The sequence below is a fragment of the Erpetoichthys calabaricus genome, chromosome 2 (assembly GCF_900747795.2).
Source record: "Erpetoichthys calabaricus chromosome 2, fErpCal1.3, whole genome shotgun sequence".
Lineage (NCBI taxonomy): Eukaryota > Metazoa > Chordata > Cladistia > Polypteriformes > Polypteridae > Erpetoichthys > Erpetoichthys calabaricus.
Window position 1 is genome coordinate 347,000,759 of NC_041395.2, and position 17,068 is coordinate 347,017,826.

A 17,068-nucleotide genomic window follows, 5' to 3' on the forward strand; every position below is an offset into this window, starting at 1 on the left:
GTGGTGTTCAGTTGTAGGTGGTTTGAGTCGCACATTTAACAAAGTCCTTCATGAGGTTCCTATATTCCTCCTCCTGCCCACTCCTGATACAGCCCACGATAGCAGTGTCATCAGCGAACTTTTGCACGTGGCAGGACTCCGAGTTGTATTGGAAGTCTGATGGCTGAACAGGACCAGAGAAAGTACAGTCCCCTGCGGCGCTCCTGTGTTGCTGACCACAATGTCAGACGTGCAGTTCCCAAGACGCACATACTGAGGTCTGTCTGTAAGATAGTCCACGATCCATGCCACCAGGTATCAATCTACTCCCATCTCTGTCAGCTTGTCCCTGAGGAGCAGAGGTTGGATGGTGTTGAAGGTGCTAGAGAAGTCCAGAAACATAATTCTTACTGGACCACTGCCTCTGTCCAAGTGGGTGAGGGATCAGTGTAGCATGTAGATGATGGCATCCTTCGCTCCCACCTTCTCCTGGTATGCAAACTGCAGAGGGTCGAGGGTGTGGCGGACCTGTGGCCTCAGGTGGTGAAGCAGCAGCCGCTCCATGGTCTTCATCACATGTGACGTCAGAGTGACAGGCCGGAAGTCATTCAGCTCACTAGGACGTGATACCTTTGGGACTGGGGTGATACAAGATGTTTTCCAAAGCCTCGGGACTCTCCCCTGTTCCAGGCTCAGGTTGAAGATGCGCTGTAGAGGACCCCCCAGCTCCGACGCACAGACCTTCAGCAGTCGTGGTGATACTCCATCTGGACCCACTACTTTGCTGGCACGAAGTCTCCTCAGCTCTCTGCTCACTTGCGCTGTTGTTATTATGGGTGGGGATGTCTCTGCTATGCTGGTATCAGCAGAAGGATGTGTGGAGGGTGCAGTACTCCAAGGTGAGAGTGGGTTAGGGTGGTCAAACCTGTTAAAGAAGATGTTCATCTGGTTTGCTCTCTCCACGTCTCTCTCGATGGTGGCACCCCGCTTCGAGCTGCAGCCAGTGATGATCTTCATCCCATCCCACACTTCCTTCATGCTGTTATTCTGCAACTTCTGCTCCAGCTTTCTCCTGTACTGCTCCTTCGCCGCCCTGAGCTGGACTTGGAGTTCCTTCTGCATGCGCTTGAGCTCATGCTGATCACCGTCTTTAAAAGCCCTTTTCTTCTGGTTCAAAAGGCCCTTGATGTCACTTGTAATCCATGGCTTGTTGTTAGCATAGCAATGTACTGTTCTTACTGGAACTACAATGTCCATACAGAAGTTGATGTAGTCAGTAGTGCAGTCAACAACTTCCTCAATGTTCTCACTATGAGATCTCTGCAGGATATCCCAGTCTGTAGTTCCAAAACATTCTTTCATTTCTTTTTTAACGGATGTCCTTGCGTTTCCATTAAAAACTGGTTAGTAAAAAAAAAAAACTCAATCCGCCTTCCTAAAGTGAGATCAGGCCATCACAACACCGGGCTGACTGAAGATTTAACTGAATCGAATACAATTGACGATGATGATGATGATGGATTTATTTTAGATTTTTATAAGGCATTCAATGCAGTGGAGCATAAATTTGTATTCTTGTTTTTAAACATTAAGGCTTTGGCAGCTCATTTGTGAAGATGTGACATCTGCTACATCATATAAGAATATCAATCACATGGTGTCACCGCCTAAAGGCACCCTGTGCTAGCTGGGATGGGCTCAGCGGACCCCCGTGTGTGTCCTTGAACACTCTGGACGAGAACAGGCCATTCAGCCACCAAAGCTCACGAGTCCTATTCACTTCATTCTTCTAAAATGACATCAAGTCACGTTCTGAAAGTCCTCAACGTCTTACTGTCTGTCACACTACTTGGTCACTTATTCCATGTGTCTGTCGTTCTTTGTGTAAAGAAAAATGTCCTAATGTTTGGGTGAAATTTCCCCTTCACAAGTTTCCAACTGTGTCCCAGTGATCTTGATGAACTCATTTTAAAGTCACTGTCTTGATCCACTGCACTAATTTCCTTCATCATTTTAAACACTTCAGTCAGGTCTCCTCTTCATTTCTCTAAAGGCTCAGCTCTTTTAATCCTTCCTCCTAACTCATCCCCTGTAGCCCTGAATCAGCCCAGTCGCTCTTCTCTGGACCTTCTCTAGTGCTGCTATGTCTTTATGGAGACCCCAACTGCACCCAGGACTCCAGATGAGGCCTCACCAGTGTGTTATAAAGCTTTGAGCAGAACCTCCTGTGACTTCATACATCAAGGCGCTATATAACCTGACATTCTGTTAGCCTTCTTAATGGCTTCTGAACACTGTCAGGCAGTCCATAGCTTAGAGTCCACTATGACTCCTAAATCCTTCTCATAAGGTGTACTCTCGATTTTCTGACCTCCCATTGAGTATTCAAACCTCACATTTTTACTTCCTCTGTGTAATTCTTTACATTTACTGACATTAAATTTCATTGTCCACAAATCTGCCTGAGGCTGTCTGCTGTCCAAGTCCTACTGTGATGATATAATGGATTCCAAATTATCTGCTAATCCACCTATCTTGGTATCATCTGCAAACTTCACCAGCTTGTTCCTTATATTCCTATCTAAATCATTTATAAATATTAAAAATAGCAGCGGCCCCTGCACTGCCCCCACTCTTAACATCGGCCAGTTCTGATGAGGCTCCTCAGACCTTCACCCTGATTTAATATTAAATGTGGAATTCCTCGACTCTGCGTAAGCTCTCCGCTTTTATGTGCTGCATTAGTAGAGCGAGGCTGCTGTCTGATCTTATAAAACGTGACGCACATCCTCAAGGTCTGAGTGTTACGGGCCACCCAGTAATTATTAGTCAATTAGCAGGTGACACAACGTCATTCCAAAACCTTGAAAGACAAATTCTTGCTGTCCTTGAAATGATTTAAACATTTTCTAAAGCTTCTGGGTTACATTCAAATTAAAATAAAGAAATAGAAAAAGTGGCTCCGCTTGAGTGTAAAGTATCAGGTGTGTACAGCAGAGCACTTAAATCAGACGTGACTGTCACTGTGTGTGAAGTGACAAATATTCAGAATAACTTAAAGAAAAGCAAATCCACTGGAGATCCACAAATTAATCGGAGAGTCCTGCTGCTGACTGGACTCGGCTGTCCTTTAGTGTTTGTTTCCAAAGTCATAAAAAGGTTGTCAGTATTCACTTATTCACTCCCTGAAACATCTTATAGTTTTAATATCTAATATTCTGTATGTTATTAAACTACATGTTGAAGATTTTCCACAGCTGTTTGGACTCATTCCATCATTAAGGTTTCACAGCCCGATGCCCTTCCTGACAATAAACCTCTTTGTTTGTCCAGGCTTGGCACTGGCATCACGTTGCCCTTTTTTACCCACCTAGTGGCCAGATGTTTAAGATACTGATATGTCTGTAAATATAAAAAACAAACTCATAAAAAGATTGTAATAAACAAACCACACTGTAAATACAGAGCAGGAGATCAAGTATTTGGTCTAAATCCACCTGAACAAAAGAGTCCGTGTCTGTGTGTCAGTCTGTCATTCCAACACATGACGCACCGCAAGCATTAACTCTGCTTTTACGAATTCCAAACCAAATGCGATAACAATATTCATGTGTCATTCCAGTAGATGGCACATCACAAGCAATTAAGGTAATGCATGAAGACGAGTAGAAATTTAAACAATCAGCATAGACCTCAGTGTTAACATTTGGCATACACCACCTATTGGAATGTACTTTGCGATGAATGTAAGAAATAAAATGCATTTGATTTGATTTCAACAGATGACTCGTCACAAATATAGTAGTGATAAAAATACATTCAATTTGTCATTCCAACAGATGACGCATCACTAATATAGCAGTAATAAAATGCATTCCATTTGTCATTCCAACAGATGACGCATCACTAATATAGCAGTAATAAAATGCATTCCATTTGTCATTCCAACAGATGACGCATCACTAATATAGCAGTAATAAAATGCATTCCATTTGTCATTCCAACAGATGACGCATCACTAATATAGCAGTAATAAAATGCATTCCATTTGTCATTCCAACAGATGACGCATCACTAATATAGCAGTAATAAAATGCATTCCATTTGTCATTCCAACAGATGACGCATCACTAATATAGCAGTAATAAAATGCATTCCATTTGTCATTCCAACAGATGACGCATCACTAATATAGCAGTAATAAAATGCATTCCATTTGTCATTCCAACAGATGACGCATCACTAATATAGTAGTAATAAAATGCATTCCATTTGTCATTTCAACAGATGACGCATCACTAATATAGCAGTAATAAAATGCATTCCATTTGTCATTCCAACAGATGACGCATCACTAATATAGTAGTAATAAAATGCATTCCATTTGTCATTTCAACAGATGACGCATCACTAATATAGTAGTAATAAAATGCATTCCATTTGTCATTTTAACAGATGACGCATCACTAATATAGCAGTAATAAAATGCATTCGATTTGTCATTTCAAAAGATGACGCATTACTAATATAGTAGTAATATAATACATTATTACAAATGTTTGCGATGTGCCATCTGCTAGAAAGACACATGCAAGGCATACGCTTCTGTTATCGGCCATTTTGAATGGGGTTTGTAAAAGCAGCGTTAAGGTTTGTGATGCGCCTTCTAGTGGAAATACAGAGACATGGCGACCAGATGGACACACAGACCCCATAACACACTCTCTCAGATTTCCCCCTTTCTGTTTAATTAAGTAAAATCCTCCTTCAGCCGAAACCAATGCCAATTCTTTGTACCCCCTTGTTCTGCCGAGGGGTCCCAGTGCTTTGAGATTCACGTGCTACATTAGAAATGCTGTGGCTGTTGACAACAAGCACTTCGGTGGCAGGTCCGATTTAGGGTTCAGTTTTGAATACCGTTGGGCACAAAGCATTCATTTTATATTGGAGGTGCAGCGGTGAAGGCGTTGGAGTTCAAATCCCGCCACTGACACCGCTGTGTGACCCTGAGGATGTCACTTCACCTGCCTGGGCTCTAATTGGAAAACCAAAAAAAAAAAAAAAAAAGCCACCAATTGTGTCAAATGTTGTAAGTCGCTTTGGATAAAAGACGTCAGCCAGATAAGGAAATGTGATGGGGTGTCTTCTCACCTTTACTGTTTCTTATCTGTTAGTCTCAGTGTAGACACTAAAAGCACACGATAATCCAAAGAAGAAAAATCACCTTAGAGACCGTAACCTCGGGCACGCTGCCATTAAGGTGCCTATTAAAGTGTCCTTACTGTCCCACACACAGAGCCCAGTGACATTCTGCTAGCCGACGTGCCACCCTGCACCACCCTCCTGTGGCCATCGTCTTCCTTACCTGACAATTCCAAGAGCATATCGTTGATTCCAGAAGCCTTCACTTTCTTCACACTTTATTGGGTTGAAGATTTAATTTTACATGTGGATAAATTTGCCATCTTTGCCCATCAGTCTCCACTCAATAACCCCGAATGACAAAGTGAAAACCTGTGACCAGAGAGGCTCGTAACCCTCTCCTTCGTACGTTGATGAATTCAGACCCTCATTTCCTAGACGCCCCTTTGGCAGCAACTCCAGCTCTGAGTCTTCATCACCAGTCTCTCTAAGCTTTGCACCCCTAGACTTGGGCAGTGGACGCCTTTCTCCCTGGCAGGTCCTCTTAATCCTCCCTTTGTCTGTAAGTCGCCCTCTTCAGGTGATCCCGCGCATGTTTAAAGTCTGCGGCCACTCTGAGTCTCGTCCTGAAGCCACTCCAGTGTTGTCCTGGCTGCAGGTCATTGTCAGAAGCTCTAGAATGTTCTTATTGTATATATTTAAATTTACTTGTATTGTGACGTAAGTCTTTAATGACCTCGTGGGCACGGCCATCAGTGCGTCTGTCTGCAGAGAGAGTGTCGACCTCGTCATCGAGAGGTTCACTTACCTCGACAGTGATGTTCATGCGACTCTGGTGACTCTTCCTATGAAGTCAGTAGATGGATTGGGGGGGTCATGAGGTCGCCACAAAGGGGTGTGTGGTGGCCCCGATATCTGCAAAAGGACGAAGGTTTGCTATCCAGTGACCCGAGACGAAGACCGGACTCCTTCATGTGTGTCTCTTCGGAGAATCCTTGGGGTCCCGCTGGTTTGACTTCGTGTTCTTAGTGGAGTCCCGAATGAGGCACATGACCCGCACCGTGAGGGAGCGTCAGTTACGGCACTCCGGCCATGTGGCGCCATTACCTGAAGATGATCCGCCTCACAGGACCCGAGTGGCTGGACCAGGCCCACGTCACAGGACTGGACCGCGTGTCTGTCGAGTTGTTTCGTCGTGTGGTGGGTACCAGCGCAGACCCCCCAACTTGACTTGTATCGTCACATATGAGGGTTATTTAGGGTTGGCGTATAGAAGGGGTCGTGTTTTTGTGATTACTGACATTGACTATTCGTTGTTTTTTTTTGTGGACTATAAATGTGCCGGCATGAGGGCGGACTGAACTTTGTAGAATAAGGGGGCTTTATTGGGGTGTGACATCGGCCCGACCGCCACTTAGGCCTCGGGTACTTATGAAGTGTTTGTCTGTATTTTAGTTTTTATAGGAGATAAAAAGCACAGAGCACTTGGCACCTCACCCACCGCCCGGCTCATCCTCAGACCCCAATTCAAGGGGGCCGTCACAGGTGGGCTTCACTTCCATCTTGTAGGAGGGACGTTCAAAGTCCATTTATTATGAATTTGAAACCCAAATGACGTCCCTTCTCTAACATTGTCACCTTCCTTTGCGATGCCATGTCCCCAGCGCCGGACCGATGTTTTAATGGCAGAAGCTGAACGTGTGGGTCACGGAGGCGCCGCTGCTGTCACGTTCACTCCTGGTGGTCGTGGCTGTCGCTGGACGTCCAGAGGGCTCTCTGCCTCCGTCACACCGGTACGGCCATCGTCTGACATTTCAATTGTGAAAGAAAATGGAACTGCTTGAAAGTTACTGAGGGTTAAAAGCTGCTTTGTGATAACGGCAGGTTATTGAGACGGGCGTCTTGTCGGTAAGCTGACTGAGGACAACGTCTTTATTTCGAAGGCGTCTGTTCGACACACGAAAGATGACCTCTCGTGAAACGTACACGAAAAAGAAACGGTGGTCCGATTTACGTAATATAAGATGATATGCTTAGGGGGAGGAAGGAAAATGAATATGAAAAGCCGACTGAAACGGAGGGACGTCTTTACAAAGCAGGAATCCATGTAGTCATCTGTGACTGACTGAACTATTCTCGTCTTCCTCAGGGGTTACGTCCACACAATCCACTCACAGACGACTCCCCCATACTGAGCACGCGTGCCGAGATGAATTTCTGCTCCTGGCACCCCTTCTGCCCACACAAAGCGTACGACAGAACGCACTGCAATGTCCAAGTCTGGCAGCCATCTGCACCGCAGGGTGACGACTCTCATAACTAAACTGCAAGGGCTTGCCGGACAGAACTGGTCACGTGACCCCCTCGGACACAACCAATCACTACTCAAGCTCTAGTCACATGACCAACGGCTAGCCAATGAATGACAGCCTGTGTGCTTAAAAAGATTCCCCCGTCGTGACCACCCTGGTGATTTCACTCAATGACACTGTAGAGTTGTGGTCACCGTGGCCTGGCACCTTTGTCACGAACGAAAGAAAAGAAACGGGCGGTGAAGCAGTCGGGTTTGACCAGGAGTGGCACACGCACTGCCATATCGAGAACGTGCTGTGGATCCACTCGTCTTCTCGCTCTCTTTCTCTGTACGTTTAGCATTCAGACATTGATGCTCTTGTTGTTTCCTGAGCTGCTCTTCTTCTCTCCACCCTACCAGACCGCGTCTTCTCTCCTTTCGTTGGCATCTTTTCACATTAAAACTGATTAAGTCCGTGTTTGTGTTGAGATTACTTTGTACGTTTTCCTTAATTTTTCACTTAAGCTGCCACTCAAGTCTTCAATCTGCCTCAAGAATGATTCCAGATATGGAGAGGTAGAGGAAGTGATGGTGAAGATGGTAGGGATGAGAACGGCGCCCGTACACGTGCCACACAGCCACCCTGCTGCCGAGAGCTGATACTACAATACAATTAAAAAGTAATAAAAATCCTCACCCTGAAAGCGGATAGCAGACGTCACGTAGCACATTTGTATCACATTTCAATCGGTTTGTGAGCTGCAGGTGATTTAAATTCCCGGACAGCCACACTTAGCATATTAAATAAGAAGAAACACAAAAAGCAAATGAGCGGAGTCAAGCGACCTCCTGGACTGGCACACCTCACCCGCTCAGAGATGAATCACAACTCGAATCTCACCTGTGATCAGCTGCAGTCACATGACCAGCCTCTCTGCCCGTCAGTCCCTCTGAGCTGCCCGACGCCATCAGGACTCCACAGTGACCCTGGCACAAGGTGACCACCTCCACAGTTTACTGCTCAGAGAAGAAAAAAATGAATCGACTCCAGGAATGTTGGTGAGACGCGTCAGCACTAAACTGAGGAGGACCCCACAGACCCTACCTGGAGAAACCAAAATACTTTGGGGGGGTCAGCAGAGGCATAGCTTGGGTTTTCAGCGCCCGGGGACAACTGAAGATTTCACGCCCCCTCCTGCATGCCAAAATGCAATGGGGAAGGGAAAGAAAATTTTAAAATGCCCAGGGATGGATGTCCCCCCCGCAGCTATGCCACTGGGGGTCAGTTCTTTGGACCAAAACCAGATCTCTGAGGTGGTGCAGACCAGCGGCAAAATGAACCTTAGAAGGAAAAGATCTGCCAAACATGGCGGAGGGTCCAGAAAGTCCTGGGCTGCTTTGTTCAAATGTATTAACGACGAGTCACGAAATCCAAGGATTAGCAGGACACTTCAGAGTGGAATGGGTCAAGAGGTCAGTCAAAGAGAAGGGGGGTCCTCCAGCAGGACCAGGACCAAAGACGGACAGTGATGAAGCAGACTGGCGTGGGCACGCGGAGTCTCAGGACAGGCAGTAGAATCGAGATTTATGGTACGGCGGACATTCAGACTCACTTCTGATGGGATGGAACAAGAAAGCAGCTCATGTCACACAAGTCATCCCACTCCTAACGTACCCCTGCCCTAGTTCTGTCCCTAATTGATTATTTCTCAGCTGAGGGGGCGTCAAACCCCCCTCTCTGTCCACCATGTCTATCTGACGAGGCCTACCTCTACTCCCCACTAACTCGGCGCGTGCTGTTGTTATTTACAGCCCCAGAGTTCAGGGGCTTGTCCTTCTCCAGCTCTCCTGCACGTCCGACCTTTGGCTACTGAACTATTGGTGGTCTCCAGCTCATACAGAATAATACAAAACGAGTCTTTTTAATCCAAACTCTTAACATCTTAATGTTCACTGAAATACAGTATTTACTTTTCCCATTAGCAAGGAGGAAGTAAGGACAGCGATGAAGAGGATGAAGAATGGAAAGGCCGTTGGTCCAGATGACATACCTGTGGAAGCATGGAGGTGTTGAGGAGAGATGGCAGTGGAGTTTCTAACCAGATTGTTTAATGGAATCTTGGAAAGTGAGAGGATACCTGAGGAGTGGAGAAGAAGTGGACTGGTGGGCCGATATTTAAGAATAAGGGGGATGTGCAGGACTGCAGTAACTACAGGGGGATAAAACTGATGAGCCACAGCATGGAGTTATGGGTAAGAGTAGTGGAAGGTCAGCTAAGAAGTGAGATGATGATTAGTGAGCAGCAGGATGGTTTCATGCCAGGAAAGAGCACCACAGATGTGATGTTTGCTCTGAGGATGTTGATGGAGAAGTAGAGAGAAGACAGAAGGAGTCGCATTGTGTCTTTGTGGACCTGAGAAAGAATATGACAGGGTGACTGAGAAGAGCTGTGGTATTGTATGAGGAAGTCAGGAGTGGCAGAGAAGTACGTAAGAGTTGTACAAGATATGAAGTGTGACTGTGGTGAGGTCTGCAGTAGGAGTGATGGAGGTGGGATTACATCAGGGATCGGCTCTGAGTCCTTTCTTATCTCCAGTGGTGATGGACAGGCTGACAGACGAGATTAGACAGGAGTCCCTGTGGACTGTGATGTTTGCTGATGACATTGTGATCTGCAGGTGGAGGAGACCCTGGAGAGGTGGAGATATGAGAGGAGAGGAACGAAGGTCAGTAGGACCACCAAGACAGAATACATGTGTGTGAATGAGAGGGAGGTCAGTGGAATGGTGAGGATGAGGGGAGTAGAGTTGGTGAAGATGGAGGAGTTTAAATACTTGGGATCAACAGTACAGAGTAATGGGGATTGTGGAAGAGAAGTGAAGAAGAGAGTGCAGGCAGGGTTGAGAAGAGTGACAGGGAAGGTCTACAGGACGGTAGTGAGACCAGTGATGTTATATGGGTTGGAGACGGTGGCACAGGAGACAGAGCTGGAGGTGGCAGAGTTAAAGATGCTAAGATTTGAGTGTGATGAGGATGGACAGGATTAGAATTGAGGACATTAGAGGGTCAGCTCAGGTGGGACAGTTGGGAGACAAAGTCAGAGAGGTGAGATTGTGTTGGTTTGGACATGTGCAGAGGAGAGATGAGGGGTATAATGAGAGAAGGATGCTAAGGATAGAGCTGCCAGATAAGAGGAAGAAGGCCTAAGCAAAGGTTTATGGATGTGCTGAGAGAGGACATGCAGGTGATGGAGGTGACAGAACAAGATGACAAGGATAGGAAGAGATGGAGATAGGGGTCTCCACAGTGGATCATCTAACAGGAGCAGCTGAAAGAAGAAGAAGAAAGACTTCTCTAATATGTAGAGATTACCAATTTCCAGAATACACTTCTCTATAACAGGCCAAAAGGACGGCGTTATTGACACAAGTCCTGATTCACAACCCACCTGAAAACCTTTGGAAAGAGTGCCAATTGGGGCAGGAACTGAGAAACAAACAGCAGAAAAGGTGAAGGAAGTTTGTAGATGGCAGCAAGAAACGTTTGGAAGTGGTCAGCATGGTCAAGGGTTTTAGGGATGGAGGTCCTGCACGGCGCCCAGGTCAGATTTTTATGTACATGCAGCTCATCTCCCAGATTTCCTTCTTGTAGTATATCTTTGGAGTGCCTACTCAGATACTCCAATGATCATTTATTTCTGAAGATATGCGACAGGATAGGCCTAAAAGAGAAGGGGGGGCCAGTAATGCTGACCACAACACACATACATAGAAGCAGTAAGTGATGGACACCCACCTTGCGATGCACGTGAGCTCATTTCCAAGTCGTGGACCAGACCAGGATCAGCAGGGCACTCCTTCAACTCTGGTCCATGGCCCTTAGGCTGTGTTCACACCACCAGGTTCTGAAGCGCAATTCCACTTTGGAATGTCTGTGCTGCTCTAGAGGTGGTCTGGCTGTGTGGAGCGTATTTGCTGTGAATGCAACACGATGAAGGCGAGATGTTCCATTTTGCACATGTGCCTGTTTATGATAAAGGTGGCTATGGCACTCCAAGCCTTGGCAGTTCCTTCCATCATTTCCTTGACACTCAATCAAAAACCAAGGTGACATTGTGAGATACTCTGATGAGTAACACTGGAGGGAGAAGTTTCAAAAAGACACAACCACCACCCAAGGATCTGTACTTCTCTCCTCTTTGCACACAAAAAATGACAATTCCTCAAATATCTATTTGTCAGTTTAAATTCAGATCAGATATGGATGACTGGAATGAAATCGGAATTCAAAACCAATACAAAATGAACAGAATCAGAATTCAATTCTATGCATCAATCTAACCTCCAAAGAAAACGTCTTCTTGCGGCTGCTCCTGTTAGGTGTTAACACAGTGGATCATCTTCTTCCGTATCTTTCTGTCCTCATCATCTTGTTCTGTCACACTATCACCTGCATGTCCTCTCTCACCACATCCATAAACCTTCTCTTAGGCCTTCCTCTTCTCCTCTTACCTGGCAGCTCTATCCTTAGCACCCTTCTCCCAATATACCCAGCATCTCTCCTCTGCACATGTCCAAACCAACGCTATCTCGCCTCTCTGATTTTGTCTCCTAACTGTCCCACCTGAGTTGACCCTCTAATGTCCTCATTTCTAATCCTGTCCATCCTCGTCACACCCAATGCTAATCTTAACATCTTTAACTCTGCCACCTCCAGCTCTGTCTCCTGTGCCAGCGTCACCAGCCCATATAACATAGCTGGTCTCACTACCATCCTGTAGAACTTCCCTGTCACTCTTGCTGATACCCATCTGTCACTCCTGACACTCTTCTCCACCCTGCCTGCACTCTCTTCTTCACTTCTCTTCCACACTCCCCATTACTCCATACTGTTGATCCCAAGTATTTAAACTCCTCCACCTTCACCAACTCTACTCCCCTCATCCTCACCATTCCACTGACCTCCCTCTTATTCACACACACATGTATTCTGTCTTGGTGGTCCTACTGACCTTCATTCCTCTCGTCTCTCATCTCCACCTCTCCAGGGTCTCCTCCACCTTCAGATCACAATGTCATCAGTAAACATCACAGTCCATGGGGACTCCTGTCTAATCTCATCTGTCAACCTGTCCATCACCATTGGAGATAAGAAAGGCCTCAGAGCCGATCCCTGATGTGATCCCACCTCCGTCACTCCTACTGCAGACCTCATCATGGTCACACTTCTCTCGTACATATCTTGTACAACTCTTACGTACTTTTCTGTCACTCCCGACCAGTACCACAGCTCCTTTCTCAGTCACCCTGTCATATACTTTCTCCAGGTTGGTGGTCCTACTGACCTTCATTCCTCTCTTCTCTACAGCAGATCCCTACCTCTCCAGGGTCTCCTCAACCTGCTCCCTACTCTCGCTGCAGATCACAATGTCAGCAGCAAAGTCCACTCTGCATCAAATATGTGGGAAAAAAAAATCAGAAGCTGGTGACATCAGAGGGGTCGAGTAAATGCTGCTTTAGTCCGAGTCTCTGTGATCGCCCAGTTTTGCTGGTGGGCTCTCATGTTTACATCCATCCAATGGGGAGTCTCCACACCTCAATCAGGCCGACACTAAATACCCTCAAACAAGGGCTCTGTTGTGGGCACTAAGAATGCAGAATATGCCACGACAGGAGACCCCACAGGTTGACTGATGGGAATGCCCACACGTGTGGCTTTGTCAGCCTCCTCTGCCCTACAGATTAGCTGCTGGTTTAACGTCCTAGCGAATGATGCGACGATCTTCACCGACAGACGGCACTCAACCATTCAGCAATCCCTAATAATTCAAAAGGGTATCAGAATCCAGCAGTCACGTAGACGGCGCGCCTATGCGGACAACTGCCTCTCCATCCTTGGCACACGTACAGCAGAGGCCACCCAATTAGGTCGGCCTGTACGTGTCGTGTACAAAAAAAATGAGTCGATACACCAAGTTTGGAAAAGAATGTTTATTTAAAATTAGAAATACTGTACATCTTCACTAGTTGTGACTCTCTGTGGCGACTAATCAAGGCACGCGTGGTCTGCTCCCCGCAGGCGAGTCACAGCCTGGAAATAACAATGTACACCATAATAGTATACCTACAGTATGATACAAAGGTCATTATTATTTACTTTCAACTGCTACTTCTTCTCGTTTCTAGAATGGGCTGCTGACGCTGGCTTTTCTGCCATCTGTCATATGAGAGTAAATTAAGGCAGCAGGGATGTCTCAGGATTTAGAAGACGTTTAGTAATCATCTCAAGCCTAGCGTGTTGGCAGTTACGATCGTACAAACACTTGTACTCCTCTACGAAAAGCCGTTTTAGTGCAAATTCCTATTTACGTTCACCAGACCGCCGCCCAAAGGTCAGGATCAGAATCCCAGCAGGCTGCCACGGTGGCTCCAGGCACAGTCACGCACGCTCCTCGCTATCCTTCCTTCAGTGCACGGCACAAATACATCGACTCAAATTGTACCCGCGGTGCCACCAGTTTCACTGTGAAAAAAATGTGTTTTTGACCAATTCTCAGGGGAGTTCTGACTTTTGTGAAGGCCTCGTGATGGGAGGTTTGTGCAAAAAACGAGGGGAGGGAGAAGCCAGTTACGATAAACGTGCGTCGAGAGCAACTCGACTTCATGCCAACGACAAACACAAATTTATACACAAGTGAACCCGAGCAGAAATTAAGGGCAACTAAGACGCTGCGAAAAACACAACCGACTACAGACTTGTAGGGGGACAGTTGGTGCTGTTGGCGCTGCACGGATTCCGAGAAATTTATGAACAAATTTATTATTCAGGAAGAGTCACAAAACAACTGGAGTGAAAGTTTACTGGTGACGTATGAATGGACAGTTCAGAAAACATGCAGCTCAGAAACACTGAGTGAGCTCTACCTTCATGTCGCTGTCTCTGGGTACGTGAGAGTGTGTGTGTGTGTGTGTAAGTGACAACATCCTGGCAATAAGAACCTCCAAGAAAAACGTCAATTATTTACAGGGCCTCGTGAAGGTAACAAAAGACACGGGGGACAGCAGTTCTGGTGTGGAAGGTCAGTCCGTTCAGATTGAAAAACGAACTCAGTGGCACAAGGAAACGCGACTGAAATGGTACAGGGCACCCTATACAAAAATAACCTTTAGAAAACTAGCAATTTAGCCCAAATTCTCAAAGTATTTACAACAAACTTGTGCTTTTCCAAGTTAATTTTTGGTTCACCAGCCTCTTTCCGAGTTCCGGCTTGACCAATGGTGTTCATTGGCCAGTGCTGTGCAGAAAACCACAAAGAAACGTCACCAAGAAGCTGTTGTAGCACCCGGTGTCACAAATCCCGCGACTGGAGTCGACTTGTGTGTTTACGATGGAATTTACAGGCATAGCGATCAGTGCCACTAAAACGTCCAGACCTTCACGACTGAATGACGTGGCCATCGTGACTATAACGTGGACCTCTGAAAACACCCAAGTGTGTGTGTGTGTGAGTGAGTGAAGTAGAAGGGCAGACGTGAAAGGCTAAAAATTAAGAACGCTACGTGGTCCTGTCCTTAAATGAGAGCGCCTACCCATCCAAACGAGATCCTCTTGACCTCGACACCCAAGATGGAAGCATCCTCGATGTATTTATTTGTAATCTTTATGGCTTATGTTTGGCACATTTTATAGTCACTGAAGCCGAGGCCTACAAACGACAGGCTCCCGAACACTTCCATATCAGGCCTGGTCTAACATGACAAATGAGAGCTTTTCCAGTGGGGTCACTTTCTTTTGCCTGACTGGTCTATCATTACGATTTCATAAAAGCGGATTTATCTTTGAAAGGCTCTCGTACAAGCGGGTTTGGTCCTCTTAATTGCAAATATACAAAATGCTACAAACCAAGTGGAGCTGTGCGTCAAGAAGGCGGTGAGCCAAATCGTGTCAGAGCTACTTGAAATACGGCACGGCTTCCAACTTGTGCCAATTCACCGTTTCTTTGTTCAGGTCAAAGTCTTTTAACGGCAAGGTAATGCCGCCAAGGAAGTAATTCTCTCGCAGGGACTCGGCGCTGAGCACGCTCAGTTGAAGGTCTCGCTGCTTCAGGGTCTCCTTGCTGTATCCGTTGTACACGAGCTGGAAGACACAAAGTTTACACAGGAGCAGGTCAGCCTGCATTAGTGCCTGCAGGAGGTCCGCCAGACAGTCTGGTGTCAGCCCCATGATGCCCATTGGCTTGGGCCCAGCAACCTCTACTCACCTAAACAACATCAAGTGGAGTTCTGAAGGTCCGTGAAGTCCTGCTGTCTACCACACTACTTGGCCACTACTGTGGTTCTCTATGTGGAAAAAAAACTTCCTAATGTGTGTGTGAAATTTACACTTAGTGAGTTACCAAAGGTGTCCCTGCGTTTTTGTTAAAGAATTCATTTAAAAGTGACAGTTGTGGTCTGCTCTGTTGATTCCCTTCATAATTTAAAACATTCAATCAGGTCACCTCTTCGTCTCCACTTTCTTTGAGGGTCTTTCCTCCTCTTTCGCTCTCCATGGCCCACAGTCAGTCTAGTTGCTCTTCTCTGGACCTTCTCTAGTACTGGTATGTCTCTTTTTTTTGTACTATGGAGATGCCACCTTTGTGTTATTTAGCTTACAAGAAACACTCCACCCAAAAATTACATTTTTATTATCTTTTACATACCGCATGTAGTTTGTAGTGATGGCTGAGAAAAACATTTTTAAATGTTAAGTTTTCATGGAGAACGGACACACAGTTTCTGGTAGAATAGAAGCCCATGGTGACCAATGTTGTTGTGGTCAGAGATATACAATAATTTCTTATCAATGCTTTGTGATCTATAAGTCAGTTTTAAATTCAGTTTAATGTATAAATGACTTGCTAGACTACATACAGAAGGACCTTGTCCTTCAATGAAAGTAGGTCTCTCCACTGCCTTCGACACAGTCGACCACCAGATTGTCTTTGCCGCCCCTTCTGAGCTTGGAATCACTGGAACTGCCCTCAAGTGCTTTGAGGCCTACCTCTTAGGCAGATCCTACTATGTGTCCTGCTGTGGGGAGATGGCAAGGGTGCCCCAAGATTTGGTCCTCTACTCTTCTCCCTATACATCTCCTCATTAGGCCCCATCATCCTGCCCCACGGCTCTTCCTATCAGTGCTATGCAGTGACACACAGCTGTACCTGTCATTCCCTTCAGAGGACCACATGAAACCTGCAGGTCTCACTGATGCTGTAACCTGAATGAAGGAGTACGACCTCCAGCTCAACCTAGCGAAGAGGACCTTCTTGTTATCCCAGCTTGTCCATCTACTCGGCACCCCATCTCTGTTCAGCTCGGCCAACACCTGCCAGGTCGGTACGCATCCTTGGGGTGGTGATCAATGACCATGTAGCAATGGCCTCTCACTCTATACAACACCTGCAATATCAGACTGACAACATTATGCAGCACAACTCCTGGTCCAGGCTCTGGTCTTGTCACATCTGGACTACTGCAGCTTCCTGCTGGCAGGTGTCCTGGCGTGTCCCCAACACACTGCAAAGGACTCAAAATGTAGCAGCAGTTCAGGTGCTCCACCAGCTGAGGAGTTACAGGTCACTCACAGTTAATAGCATGTATAACGTTCAAATCCTT

General features: G+C 46.3%; 2 protein-coding genes across 2 annotated transcripts in view; one reads left to right on the forward strand and one right to left on the reverse strand.

Annotated features, from left to right (window-relative positions):
- LOC114647400 (uncharacterized) overlaps positions 1-17,068 on the forward strand; it is a 723,921-nt gene that overhangs the window by 73,245 nt on the left and 633,608 nt on the right. The gene's annotated exons all lie outside the window — the stretch shown is intronic.
- The window catches only part of pik3c2a (phosphatidylinositol-4-phosphate 3-kinase, catalytic subunit type 2 alpha), a 263,160-nt gene continuing 259,482 nt past the window's right edge, over positions 13,391-17,068 (reverse strand). Inside the window, exon 33 of the mRNA XM_028796109.2 lies at positions 13,391-15,551. Within this exon, the coding sequence (XP_028651942.1) occupies positions 15,366-15,551 (186 nt within the window). The 3' untranslated portion in view covers positions 13,391-15,365. The remainder of the gene's footprint in view (positions 15,552-17,068) is intronic.